At 31.2% G+C, this 15,063-nt stretch overlaps 1 protein-coding gene across 4 annotated transcripts in view; it reads right to left on the bottom strand.

Moving 5' to 3' along the window:
* Positions 1-15,063, bottom strand: part of LOC106459389 (band 4.1-like protein 5) — a 69,902-nt gene that overhangs the window by 15,011 nt on the left and 39,828 nt on the right. For all 4 annotated transcript variants that reach the window (XM_022385860.1, XM_022385862.1, XM_022385861.1 and 1 more), the window contains exons 9-13: positions 13,464-13,633; positions 11,815-11,967; positions 6,059-6,402; positions 3,864-4,088; positions 1,971-2,079 (exon numbers count right to left, since the gene is read on the bottom strand). In XM_022385860.1, the coding sequence (XP_022241568.1) occupies positions 1,971-2,079; positions 3,864-4,088; positions 6,059-6,402; positions 11,815-11,967; positions 13,464-13,633 (1,001 nt within the window). The remainder of the gene's footprint in view (positions 1-1,970; positions 2,080-3,863; positions 4,089-6,058; positions 6,403-11,814; positions 11,968-13,463; positions 13,634-15,063) is intronic.

Genomic DNA, 15,063 nt, shown 5'->3' with positions numbered 1-15,063 from the left:
TTAATTAAAGTAAAATTAGACTGCGTAATTGTTAGTTTAACTTTTTAAAGTGAGTTTAACAGAGATAAAGAGAATAATTTGTCTTGTCAAATGGTGTACTAAAGTATTTGAACCCGCCTGTGTGGACTTCGACGAAAAAAAGAGACAGTTATTTAATGTTCTGGATACAACTGTGGTGTAAGTGAATTTATCACAAATTGTATATTGAGAAGGAGAGAGATAGAACACAATTGATAAGATGAATTATTATTCTCTAAGGTAACTGAACTAGTCTGTGTGAACTTTTGACAAGAAAAGAGAATTATTTAAAACTTTAGATACACGAGGTTTTGTACATACGTTTATCTTGTTTTGAATATATTATTTTAAAACAAGTGGATTGTGTACTGTCCGTTTATTGTTGATATTTATCGCCAAAAAGTCACAGACACTTACTGTAAAATAATCCTAGCCCATATTCAAAATTTGACACTACGAAAAGACAAAAATGGATTGTTCTACATTTATGCTTGAAGAACTTAAAGGGGGGGGGGAGGAGTACCGAGACAGTGGATACAAAGCAGAATTCGTGGAAGAGTGGGTTTTATTTGGAAAGAAAGTTTAATCGGGTCTCGACATGCTCTAGTCAGTAAGAACACATGTTGTAATGTAATGTTAAGTTCTGTATAATTAAAAGTTAGACCTGGATTTTAGAAACATGCTTAAGATATTTACACCAAAGATACAGTTTTTTTTAACTAGAAACTATTTAGTGTATTATATCACTGAAAACTACTTTGCATCGGACTGCATTTTGATAGTTGATACATGGAAATACTATTATTTTACGAGGTTAGAGGAAACTCCCCCACTCCCCATCGCGTATTTGCTGTATAACTGTTACTTACATTTATCTAGTCACAGAGTAAGGACACCATTAGCCATTTTATAATTTCAAATTGTGCCTATATATATATATTATAGTATTGTTACGTCTCCGTTTGTTAATTAACTTTCCGTAACTTCGTTCCGACGAAACTTTAGCAACACAAGTCCTTACTTAATAAAACTGGTTTATTCTTTCCGAATATAACTTTAGCGATACACTCAACTTCAACAATCGCGCTAAACAAACGCTATAACAACGAACGTGCTCAATAATACTTCTGACTGCAGACCCAATTACTCATTACCTACACACACATTACATTACATTATCTCGTCACGTTGTCACCCTCTTTTATATACCAGCCTACCCTATCTAGTAAATACTAGAGCATTCGCCAAGGTACAGGATAGTTCTAGAAACTAGAGAGAGTGAGAATAGTCATGTGATCTTGATGACGCAACAGTATTCTTATGTTTTACACCTTTACAAATCAATAAACATGGTAATCCATTTTTATGTTTCTAAGTGATTTATGATCATCAATATAATATCATATTTTTGACGATTTTTACTAAACATCAATATCAGTTAGACACAAGAGAATGGGAAGCTATGCCTATATAAAATACATGAAGTATCCGTAAGTCAAAAACTGAAAAAATGAAACACCATCTCACTAATAGTTGTGAAATGAAACAATAGCTCAATGAACAGAAGGGTCAGAGTTTTACCTATCATTACATTTTCCCCTTGCAGCAACACAAATAAAAAATGTAGTCAGCTCTTTTATCTACAAGAATATACAAGTGCAAACATAAGAGTGCCAATAAATGAATAACAATAAGTTCATATGCATGACATAAATTATTAGAAAATTTAATAATTGCAAACTTTCTTCAAACTTAACTCTTCTGCCCCTAACTCATAACTTATTTTATCTTCTAACATGAACAAATTAAAATAATAACATAGGTGCACTTATATTTAACAAAAAGAAAAGTATTTTAACCATTACAAGTTAAGCTACCAGAATATAACAAATAATCGTTATTTAGTTTTGTATTTTTCATGAAGAAATATGTAATTTCATCTTTTTACCTACCCATTCAACACAACAATCGTTTTTGAATCGTTGGTAGTCAATATTGTTTCTTTATTCAGCAGACAATGATGACTATCATATTCATCAGGTTTCCATACAATCTTCTCACCTAAATAAGTTTGTTTATGGAAACGAATCAATGTGTCAATATCAGAATAGTAAGAATCTATTCACAACATAGTACAGAATATTTTACTACATGAATATTGAAATACAATCCAAACAGATTTCTATTAGCAGCAAAAACAAGGTGTGGCATCAAGCATTTACTGTACAGACAATTAAAGTAACAATAAAGACCATTGTACAGGCTGTATTGTAGAAATAAGGTACCAAAAAAATTATAAGGACAAAACTTTATTAGTATATTCTTCGTTAACCAAATAAACATAGAGCAGAACTTAGAATATATTCCAGAAACACCATCTATTCATTGAATATAGCTAACAATTTAGTTTTACTGAAAAAGTATCACCAGCTGCACCTCATGGTACATGAACATTCTTAAATCTGCATTGGTCAGAACAAAGGGTCTGAGTGAATAATCTTGTCTGAAAGAGTCACATCAGGCAAAAAGAGGCACTCAGTAACAGGTAAGGACTTATCTGGCTTTGATACTGCATACTTCTCTGAGCTGTTGGTGGGTGACATTATGTAGGACTCTATTCAGTAAGAGCAATACCAAGCTCCTTAATGTCACATGATAGGTGTAAGTACTGATGGACACAGCATCCAAGGTAATCTTAGGGGAACAGTATGGAATTTATATCGGAAATTATTTGATAGTCAATCCATGATCTCTATAATTTCTTGTTCATGGTAGTCAGTCCATCATACTCTAGACAGAATAACACTGGGCGTTATCCTTCATCAGGACAAAAACTAATTTGATTACACCCATAAAATATCATACAACTGGATTAAGCATACAATATCAGTATATCTTCAAGTAATTAATCTAATAAGATTTGTACATGTACTCATAAAGTGCCTCCAACACCATAACTGACTTATGACCAAAACAGTAAATATTCAATTAAGTTGCACAAAATATATGTGGTTCTCCAAGTACAAACATATTTTATCACTGGTAGACACATGAAATCTTAAGTCATGTCAATGGTGGAAAGAAAAAAAAAGTGTTGAAACAGGTTGTGTGGTAAACTGCTGGGCTGAAGGACATCTCTTTAACCTTAAGTCAAGACAGTTTGGGCACTGATAACCTATGAACATTAACTGTCATAGCACGTACAAATGATATTATAACAGCAGCATTTGTGTAATAAACAGTTTTTGTATTAATAGGACACCAATGTGTGATGTAAACAAATAAGAGTTATTAATAACATTAAGAATAATTTTTAATGCAAGATATTGTAAAACTAAACAGTGAGTGACACTGTCAGGTTCCTCCTTTATATTAACTATTTGTTGTTTGTTAATGATTATTTAATACTCAACTAATTTGGTAGTGTTTGAGTGTATATTTTTCACTCTTTCTGTTGCAAATGTCCTATTTCCCATACCTGTGGTGATTTCTCCTTTCCACTAATCCTCATGAATACATATACTATACTATACTACAATGGTTTGACTAAGTACTATTATTACTATTTACCAAATTATGTGAAATGAAAATGATGAAACACTATAGACATAAAAAAGTTGTAGCTTTTGTTAAGATTATTGCAAATACAGATCAAACATTCAAATTTTATGTCACTTTGAATCAGCAGTAAAGAAAACAACTTATCTGAAATAACTTAAGAAGTTTGTTTGTTTGTTTCTTGTGAAACACAAAGCTTCATAATGAGCTATCTCTGTGATGTGCCCACCACAGGTATCAAAACACACTTAAAGGTTTGAGGAAGAATCAGATTTCAGGATACAAACCTATATTTTTCTCTTCCTTCAAAATATTACACTTCATTTGATCAGGTGGAATGGGTCGAACACTACCACCACTGGTAGGTCGCATCTGGTTATTCTTTATCATGCTAATATCTTTGGTGGTTGAGCTAGCATTACTCATGCTGCTGGCATTTGACAAGGATCGTTTTGATTGTAAAGGGCTAAAGGAGTCTAAGCCTTTCAGCTTGGCTGCTAGAGTTTCTGATTCTAAAACAAAGAAATAGGATTTTTTTTTGTTTCTTTTTTCTTCATCTTAATTAAACTCAAAATTAAGACATATACTTTTCTCACAATAAGATACATACAAACATTCCTCTATTCTCTACAGTGAAATACACCACTACCTCAACAATATGCTATGAAGTTATGTATAAATGTGCTTCCTTACCAACAATTAATTATACATTGCTTAAATATGGTTTCCCACAGCATAAGCCCAACAACCACCACCAGCCTCTTAAAATTATACACTATTCGTTTCAATGTGTATTATAAACATTGTTCCTGTACACTTACTAAGGTAGCACATTTTATATAATCCTCCCCACCACAAGAAGAATTAAGGGATTATTCACAGTTGTCACCAGTATAAATTATCCATCATTGTTCCATACTTCCAAAACCAAACCCTTTTATCAAACACAAAAATGTTGAACTATAGACTTGTCTCCCTCATTCAGCAGAATAATACATTCAGAATTAATATACAGCTCTCCCTTTTAGACAGGAAAATCTTCTGACCAACACAAGCTTTTTACAGTTAATGAAAATGAGATTGTAACATGAAACAATTAACATACCAGGTCTGTCACTATTATTATTACAGGTGAATCTAGTACTAGAGTATAATCGGTTTAGAGTTTTATCTTGGAATTTAATATGTCAAGAGCTTGTAAATATGACATTATCACAAATTTCATTCTTGTGCTACAAACCAACAGAATACTATAAATATGCTGAGATTACCAACTGACTCACAAAAGAGGGCAGGACTTTTTATACAAGGAGGATCAGAACCTGATCAACATCTACTTAAGGTTGAGAAATTTCTTGTATGATATTTAAAATATTTATATTATTTTAATAGATAACTTTAAAGCCTGTTAATAAGATTTTTTCATTTTGAATGTAGCTGCTGTGTTGCATTGTAAGCCATGTTTAGGGTAAATTAAATAAGAGTGTTGCTTGAATAAAAGTAATACTAAATTAAAATGCTAATCAGTGGTGGTTTATTCTCCATTTACCCTTCCAAAAATACTTCAAGTTAGATTATGAATGAGTTGTATACACTAGAACAAAGTACAAGTAGAAGTGTTGCTTAAGAGAAAATGTTTGGACATTTCATCTCCATGATGTCTGCTGTTTGTATCTATTCCAGTATTGATGATTTGAGTGGCACTGTTATTATCAATGAAACAGTTGCATTGCTAAGCTATGTTTCTTGTAAACTCCATAAAACCAAGCTCTGAAAATTTTGAATGCTCCCTAATATGTTTCTCCTAGAATGTGTTGCATGCACAGTTCTCTGGTGTTAGTAGATAATCTCTAGCTCAGTGTGTATAATCTCTACAGTTTAGATTCACAACTGTGTTAAGTGTACAGTATCAGTATGTTTTACATATAGATCATCCTCCTACATATTTCATGAATTCCATTGTTACTAAACAACCCAGGTGAAACACATTCAGAAGGTTTGAAAATTGTAATCCTTGTCAAACATAATTCTAAGTTACAATTTAAGTGAACAATATTTCACATCTTGCTTATTAAACTTGAAAGGTAATCATTATTAGTAAGTTTCTACCACTGTCTTTGGCTTTTGTTGACTTATAGTTTGTTAATATTTTATACAAGTAATAAAAAAAATTACATTTGTAATACATAAATTTCACTTTTTTTTTTTTAATTTGGACATATATTACCAGGAAACTAACTAATAGTTATATAATTACTTACTTCTTGTTTCATATAAACTACATATTAACAGGCTTAGCCATCCTAAAAAAATGGCAAAGTGGCAACATTAAGCTGTTTTTCTTTTGTATAAAGGAGTAAAGCATTGTATTGAGATTTGCTTCTGTATTTTAAAACAATTTTTGGATAGTGTTGTACATAAATTCTAAATAAAGAAATTATTTGTTTTATAAATTATTAAAGAAAAGTCAATCCCTATTAACCTGACATATTTGTAGTTGTAGCTTCAGTCCTCCTCATTATGGGTGTTACTGCATACTCATTCTTCGATTCTCCTTTCTCTTCATTTGCATTCTCCTTTGTCAGAGATTTTATAAGTGTGTCTAGCCTCTCTTCAGAAGTGTTAACAACTGCTACAGTAGGAGTTGTACTAGTTGTGGATTGGGAAATGGTCGGTGATGACGGTGCAGATGGTGGTATGCTAGGAACAGCAGGTATTTGGCTCTCTACAGGAGTAGTAGGAGCTGATAGTGTACTGACAGGACTATCAACAATAGAAGTGCCCTCTAGTGATGTAAAAGTATCAGGAGTGATAGCTGTAACTAGCCTGTTCAAGAAATATGAGATGCAATGAAATAACAATAAACAACTTCATAATTCTAGTTATTGTGAAAACAATCTCCTTTCATACCATCAAATAAACTAAAAACATCAGTCATCAAAATTGAACACCAAAGTGGTCACACTTTCTTTCCACACTTTTTCTCCTTGGCTTTCCAGGAAAAAGCCCAGATTTTCCAGACCTGCTTATACATGTGTACAACACACTAATATTCCAATGTTTCATTATAATTCTAGCCAATTAACACTATTTTAGATGTAATCTGGTTATAAAAACTTCAAAACATGCTTACTTCAAACTACAGTGCCACAGAAAAATATATTTTAACAAGGACATTCAAACTTTATGGTAGGCAATAAAATATAGCATTTCTATTTATTAAAGAAACTTACCATCAAATATAATGAATTAGATAATTTTCTGTAGATAAAAAAAGTGTCTCATCAAGATTGTGTTAAAATACATTAATATTTGGCATAACTAAGCTGCATAGTTTGGTTGTATAAACAGGTTCTGAAATTAAAAGGGGTATGTGAAGAGGGACCACATTTGTATCCCTAACTTTTCCAGATTTTAAGATAGTTTTCTATTTTTTTCTAATTTTTTGCATCTTTTTTCCAATTTCCCAGTTTTTCAGGTTTCCCAGATTTGCGGGCATCCTGAACATGTACATGATCTTAAACATTTTTGGAAGATACAGCAATAATATCAGTAATAATGAATAAAAATATTGTTACAATTAAGGAGAAACAACTCTACTCTAAAGACCAATTATATTGGACAGAGAATAATAAGGTAACAGGTTTTTAGATTCAATTTTACTCACTTACTAGATAATATAATATGTTGTAAATAATTAATAATTTTAACTACAATTAATCTAATACATCAAAAGGAGGCACAAAAAAGTAAAAAAAGAGGATGCTTATACAGAGTTCATCCACCTCTAACAAGAAGAATTAATAATTTACAAAAAGAAAAGACACACACATATATACAAATACATTGAAAAAAAGTTAATGCATATAACATATTTGATACCACTTTATACAATCTATACAATAAATATTATAATATTTTTTATTTAATATAAAGATAACTAAGTAAATCATATATTTAACAGTTTTTTTTAAACCTATCTTAGTTTTTTTAAGGAATCCATTTCTCTTATATTATTGGATATTGCCTTCCAAATTCTTACCCCTACACAAGTTAATGAACATTGACATTGATTTTTAAAAAACAGTGTGTCTGAAAATACCACTGGATGAGATGAGAGGGCAGTGCTATGATGGGGCACAAAACATGAGTAGCAGTAGAGTTGGTATCCAAGCAGTAGTTAGGAATCATGCACCAAAAGCAGTCTACACCAGATGTAGCAGTTATGCACTCAACCTTGTCATTGTTCACTCATGTCAGTTACCGTGCATCCGGAACAGTTTGGATAACATAAAAGCACTGTTTTCTTCAGTTATAGTCCAAAGACATAAGGTTTGCTGAAAACTATCATTCAGCAGAAGGTTTCAGATGCAGAGAAGAGATGTGCATGAGATGTGCAACATAACATGATGCCTATAAGTCCTTCTATCACGCATACATCTATTTGAATATAGCTTCAGAGTATATGACTTATGATATAAATGTTGAGAACCTAGATCTAAACTCATTTGACCAGTGAGACAGCCACACTAAAAGAGAAGCAAGTGGACTCCTGCAAAGCATATCATCATTTGATCTCATTTTAACATTCTTGGTTGCCTACATGAGCCTTTCTGGATTAGATGGTCTGAGCCATCAACCACAGGAAACATTTCTAGATAAATGTTTACAATGCTTACAGAAACGTAAGTTCAAAGTGATTTCTAAAACTTTAAATCACCTCTTGTCTAGGCTCTGTTTGTCCACTGCTTAACATTGTACACCATTGCTTGGCTTGTTGCTGTTCTTATTCAGAATTTTGAAATAATAATTAATTAAATCTAATTAAATAATAATTAATTAAATTTTGTATGTCAGAGGTGTTCCAATTGGCAAATCTAATTATGGATATACAGTAGTCCCTCTTATAAGTGGCTCCTATAAGTGGACACATTTCAGTGCACTACATATATACTTATTTTTACTTCATGCAAGTGGACACTTCTTTCTCAGCAAGGGTGTCTGCTTATAAGAAGGATCACTGTATATTATATACATATATATATATATTATTCCATATTTGACTTTATGCAAATATAATTACACAGATATATTCATGACCATTATATTTAAAAATTAAATATATAAATATATCCTTTGGGTGCCTGTAGTTAAGGAACACTACCAGAGTTTATGGCAGCAGATAGAAGTAAGGCTTGGAGCTTGGTTCACTCATGCCAAACGAATTTCAATTCAGGTATTAAAAATATAAAACAACCTAAGGTATTTTATATAGCTACACTGTCTTTATAGTGTGTGCTTTAATGACTTTTAAAATTCATAAGTTATAATATAAATATGCAGTAGTACTTAGGTAATATTGACCTACTAAGACTAATATAAATAAACACTGGTTGATAATGCATATCTGAGCACTAAATTTAAAATATCACAAAATATGTTTGACAGATTGGTGAAGAGACCACTATTCCCAAAGAGACAGCAACATCGTAGTAACATGAGCGCTGAATCTGACTGCTTGTGTGAGAGCCCACAATGTGATCACAAAATCCAGAAATACTACCTTGTGAACTTGGCCATTCCTTTTGTAGACCACATTTTAAGTAAACAATAGACATACACCCCACCCCCCAAAAGATCTACTATATATTTGCCTGTTTAAGAAGTTACAGAAACAAAGGCCTATAACAAAATTATTGATGAACTAAGTTTGCATATTTAGCATAAATTTTAAATTATATAGGATATGTGTATTGAATAAAATGTAGTTTAAATTTTATGAAGATGTTTTTCACTATTTTCTTTTCTTTATTTTATATAATTTATTTTTATTTTGACACAGGATGGATTTAAGCAATGAATACAATGGTATTTTCATGTGTAAATACAGTGTATTCGACAAGTGGTGGTAGTAATTATTGTCTTACTGATTTCTCTTCTTTCAGTATCTTTAAGATATGCTCTTGTTTCATACAATTAGCACTTCTTGTACATTCAGCTTTTCTTTGTACAGTCTTTTATGTATGACATCTATGTTGTTTTGGTTTTTATATAATTTTTTATTAGCACTAGAAGTAGTAGTGCTGTGGGTGATGGCAGTAGTAGAGTAGTGACTATTTCAGTAGTAGTAGTAGTAGTAGTAGTAGTAGCAGAATAATAACTATTAAAGTATAGTAGTAGAGTAGTGACTGTAGTAGTAGTAGTAGTAGAGTAATGACTATTTCAGTAGTAGTAGAGTAGTAACTATTAAGTATAGTAGCAGCAGCAGCAGTAGAGTAGTAACTACTAAGTATAGCAGCAGCAGCAGTAGAGTAGTAACTATTAAGTATAGTAGCAGCAGTAGAGTAGTAACTATTAAGTATAGTAGCAGCAGTAGAGTAGTAACTATTAAGTATAGTAGTAGTAGTAGAGTAGTAACTATTAAGTATAGTAGTAGCAGCACAGTAATACTTTACTCACTATAAATTCAGATGTCATACATGTATGTATATTTTATTATTTTACATTAATTTGGATAATACAGGCAGTAATTTTCTTGGATTCACAAAAGTGATTTTTTTTACAGTAATATTTTCACAGTTTCACAATGATATCTAATAAATAGAAATAAATACAGGTATTCATATCTTTAATCAAATACAATTTCTGACAAGTAATAAGAGGAATAGCTTCTATGACATTTAATATTATTTCAGTAAATTAAGAGGATTCTGGATTAACAAAGTTCAAACTTCAAAGGGCTCCAAGGTTACTTCATTACAAGTTGATTTTGTTTTATATTATAAGATAGAAAATAGTGAAAATAAAGAATGAAATGGTCTGGAAATCAATATCTTAAAACTGGCTTTGTTGTAGCATAGTTACTGTAATTTCTACAGATACGTACATGTATTTAACACTTGTTGAGAAACATATTTATTTCTTCTATTTTTAGCACTAGCTGTCTCGTGCACTAAGTTGTTGCTATAGGAAGCTGTAGACACATATGTTGAAGACTTGCCACAGCCTGAGCTTTTCACTGAAGAGTATGCAAGATGGAAAGACAATTTCAAAAACATGCCACTGGAAGACCTTCCTGACACTTTTGTCAAAAGTATTAAAAGCTGTGATAAAACGTTCTTTCCCCAGATTTTCATACTGTTGAAAATTGGTTGTACCCTCCCTGTCACCTCTTGTGAGAATGAAAGAGGGGCTAGCACCCTTAGGAGATTGAATACATACAGTAGTGCTAGCATGACATGTGAAAGGTTTTCAAACCTTGGCTTAATCCAGACATATTATAGTCGATCGGTGAACACGGATAAAATTGTAACTTGATTTGCCAACTTACATCTACGCAGGATTAAGCTGGTCAATCTACTTTCATGAAATGAAATTGTCAAGGTCACAGAAAATAAAATATATGAAAGTTTACATTTTTAACACTTTTCTTGCCTATTTTTGCATGAATGTCATTGAAACTTTGTATAGATATCTTTGTCAATGAAATATTAAAAATAATAAATAAATACTACATTTTTGGCCATTTTTCACATAGTTTTGATATCTAGATGTTTAAAATTTTTGGGGGAAGGATGCCCCCAGATCCCTTGAGGTGGTAACCTTGTTGCACTCTGTGACCAGAATACACTCTGGCAAAATCTCAAGTTTTGCCCCTCCTCAAAAAAAAATCTTGTGGACAGGCCTGTTATGTAAAATATAGAAGAAACAAATCGATCTTTTCAATACCCCTCAACCTTCAGAGTACCTTATTTAGTATTCTACAAAAGGTTTGGAAGCAATATACCAAACCATTTTTGTTGTAGGCTAGCAAGAGAATAATAATAATAAGAATTACAAATAGGACATTTTGAGCAGATTTTTTTTTTTGTTAAGTCCAACATGCATGCTTTTTTGTGCATTTTTATATGTGTAAAGCCTTACAAGTCAATAGTAAAGGTTTTAAAGTGTTGTTTGAACTGAATCTTTATTGTTTAAGGTGCTTTTTACCTGAATGTTCTATTGGGGTTCTGTGCAATTCCTATTATGAATTGCTATTGTGATTCATGGTTAAACAAAAATGAGTAAAGTTAAAACATATTACCAAACTCAGTACTTTGTACAAAACAAAGACTGTGACTGTTCAAATTCTTTGAATATTTCACAGAAAAATTAAGATAGCTCTTAAATAAGGTTAAAAAAAACTCAAAGCCACATATTTTATTCCCTACGATTTTTAAGATAATGTAGGTTGCTCACCCATTATTCTTCACTTCACTGAAATAAGTACAGTTTGCATTTTCCTTATAGTGATCATGTCCAATTCTACGAGAAAATCTCTGACTTGGGCGACGTTCAAACTGAACAGTACGTCTAGCTCTGTTTTTGGTTGCTTGTAGTTCAGTTTTACCACTACAATGAAAGAGCTACATTTATCATCTTCATTCTTTTTATGTTAACAACAACTGACAATCAAGAAACATTGTTTAATCACGTAAAATAAGCTGCAGTGATAGTTCAATTTTAAAATATATCTTTTTATGTAATATAAACCATTAATGAATATTTATCATTTACATGAAGTAATGTCTTTGTAATAGAATGAACCACAGAACCTTCATTAAGAGTTGTTATAATTAAAATTGGAATCCTTTTCTCATGCTTGACAATTACAAACATAAATTTTTGTTCTCATTTATGAACAATAACGTTCAAGAAATCAGTAATTCTTAATACTTTCTGGTGAAATGTAGGCTAACTATATAAATCAGAGCTAAAACATAACTTATAAGTTAATGAAACCTATTTTAAATATCAAACTGACAAGAAGTATATAATGTAATGAACAGATAAATAAGAAAAAGTAAAACCTATACTGATTATAATCTTACTATAATGGATTATCATGTATGTCAGTATCTATGTACATAACCAAAACTCTTGCACCATCTATTGAATGGTACCGCAAACAAAAATCCATAATATTTCATACTTTGGGTATTCAAGATTCAGACAATTCAAAAAACAACCATGTTTCGTGAAACAAGGTCCATTTCTGTATAAGAGAACACAATCTTAAATAAAAGTAGTCTCCTCACAACAAGAACATGGCTTTCACTAAGACTGTACATGAGGGTTTGATTATATACTTACTGATATAATTTTTAAATGTAGTACTAAGAACTGGAGTTCTTAAAAAATTATTATTTTTTCAATAAATGGTACCACTTTAATATATAAACACATTAAAGTTTATATCAGTAAACTTTATGAAAATTTTGAGCTTTGTACATTAGTCATATGCAATTCATTGCATCAAAATGATTCAAAGAGCACAATCCAAACACTTTTTTCTTTTTCACTTTTCTAATTTTTTTTTTCAATGAGGTATGAATAGTACAAGTAGTAATTACTAGCACAAACAGCCACCTGTAGGGAGGTGTGTGTTCCTGCCAGTACAATGAATCATCAGTTAGGTATCCTTACTATTAAAAATATTTTCAGCCAAGTTAGGACATATAGGTAGTTCTAAGTACACATATTAAGCTAATAAAACAAAGTGATCTTTATAAATATGAAAAATGTTAATAATAAATAATATACAATATTATTTTACACATTATAACCAATATTATTAATAAAACTATCTTTAATGAAAAGCTAAGTGTGCAACTACTTACAAAACTCATTAATTAGACCGAAATATAGAGAGCAACATAAAGATTATTATGATGCCAACATATATTATATTTTAGATTTAATGGGAATGTTCATTAGTTTTTATTCAAATATACATTTCATAAAAGTATTTGTTAAGTTTATCATCAGTATACTCTGGAATCTCTATCACAACATTATTGTATCGGCTTACATACAATTCTTTAATTCATTAACCCACAACTTAATACCTGTATCTGAATCTGGATCCCATTCTGAAGAAGTTTTGCCTTACAGATAAGCCTTTGACAGGACCTTTTAACCTAAAAAAGGCATGATGTTCAACAGCACATTTCCAGAGGTGTTTAGAGGCCTTGGCATTATATAGTCGAAATACAAATGTATGCTCCTGTTCTTGGCCCTACAAAGAAACAAACACAATTATAGTGAAAAGAAAAACTGTTAAAATATACGTGTATATTTATTTAAACTACTGTTTTTACTTTTTGTCTGTACAAAAACTATATTTCATTTGGTTTGCATATTAAAGACAATACTAATTAACACTTCAGTCACTTGGAACATGTAATAACTTTAACTGGTTAAGTCTAGAAATTTAAAACTGTATAACATGCTACTTTGGAATACTTGGGCTATTCAAGGCAATTACAATAAAATTGGAAAACTTGTTACAGATCATAGATCAGAAACAACAAGTAAATCCTTCTCTCACATGTAAATCTGCAAAGATAGTAAACAGACACAAATAAAACATCATTACACAGACTACATATATTACAGTAAACTATGAAGTCAACTGAATGATTAAATACAGTTAAAAATTATTTTAGATTTTTATGGCAAAATAAATATTTACTTTGTTTTTCACCTTGTATGTTGTAAACTTCCTGAAAATGGTTTAGTCCTCTTATAAGATTAATACTTGGAATTATCAGTACCGGGTGAAACTCCATAATTACATAATTAAAAAAACAAAGACAGCTGTATGTTTCACAAATATTTCGTTTATCATGACCATGTTTTCACCAGTAACTGCACCTGATGATGTTTTCACTGGTGAAGCCATGGTCTTAATAAATGAAATAAATAAAATGTTCAATTTTCTTTGCTTTCTTCAATCCTCTCATGAAGGTATTCTTGAAACTCGTGTTACAGTTTAAAAATCTAATACAAGTACTTTTTCTTTTACTTACAACTTTAGGTTCAATACAATTATTGACTAATAAGATAGTAAGTTATGAATTATTACAAAAAAGGCTGCAAGAAAGTATCTTACGTCAGAGAAATGTGATACTTATGATAATGAATTTTTCATTTAATTGTCATTTATTTCCCATTGTCTAGTTCCTTCCAATCTGTTCCTCATATTTCTCTCTCTATAAATTTCAATAACCTTCTCCTTCATCAAATGAGCAGTGGGCCAAGGCTTTTCCTGCAATATTTTTTTTACACCCAAAGGGAAAGACAAAAAGATGTCAGTCACAGTCACTAAGATATGTGAGAATGTTTGCCTTTCAACCATACTAAGACAAAGAGAAAGGTAGATTTCAACGCTCAAAGTGAATGCCCTCAAAGATACAAAACTGGAACCATCCACGCCCTCATCCACTGTACCTACAAAATATCCTCAGATTGGAATCTATTTCACAACAGAATTCGTACACTCCGACAAACATTCATCAATAATGAATATAGTAATACCACATTCGACAAGACACTTCAACGATACCTGGACAGCCGCCAAAAAAACCCCACTACCGACACCTCCACTGAACAACGCAAAGTCTACTTTAAAAGCCAATTCTCCACTGCATACAAGGCAGACGAACG

The sequence above is a fragment of the Limulus polyphemus genome, unplaced genomic scaffold (assembly GCF_000517525.1).
Source record: "Limulus polyphemus unplaced genomic scaffold, Limulus_polyphemus-2.1.2 Scaffold600, whole genome shotgun sequence".
Classification (NCBI taxonomy): Eukaryota; Metazoa; Arthropoda; class Merostomata; order Xiphosura; family Limulidae; genus Limulus; species Limulus polyphemus.
The sequence above is the reverse complement of the archived record's forward strand: the minus strand, read 5'-3'. Positions and strand labels throughout refer to the sequence as shown.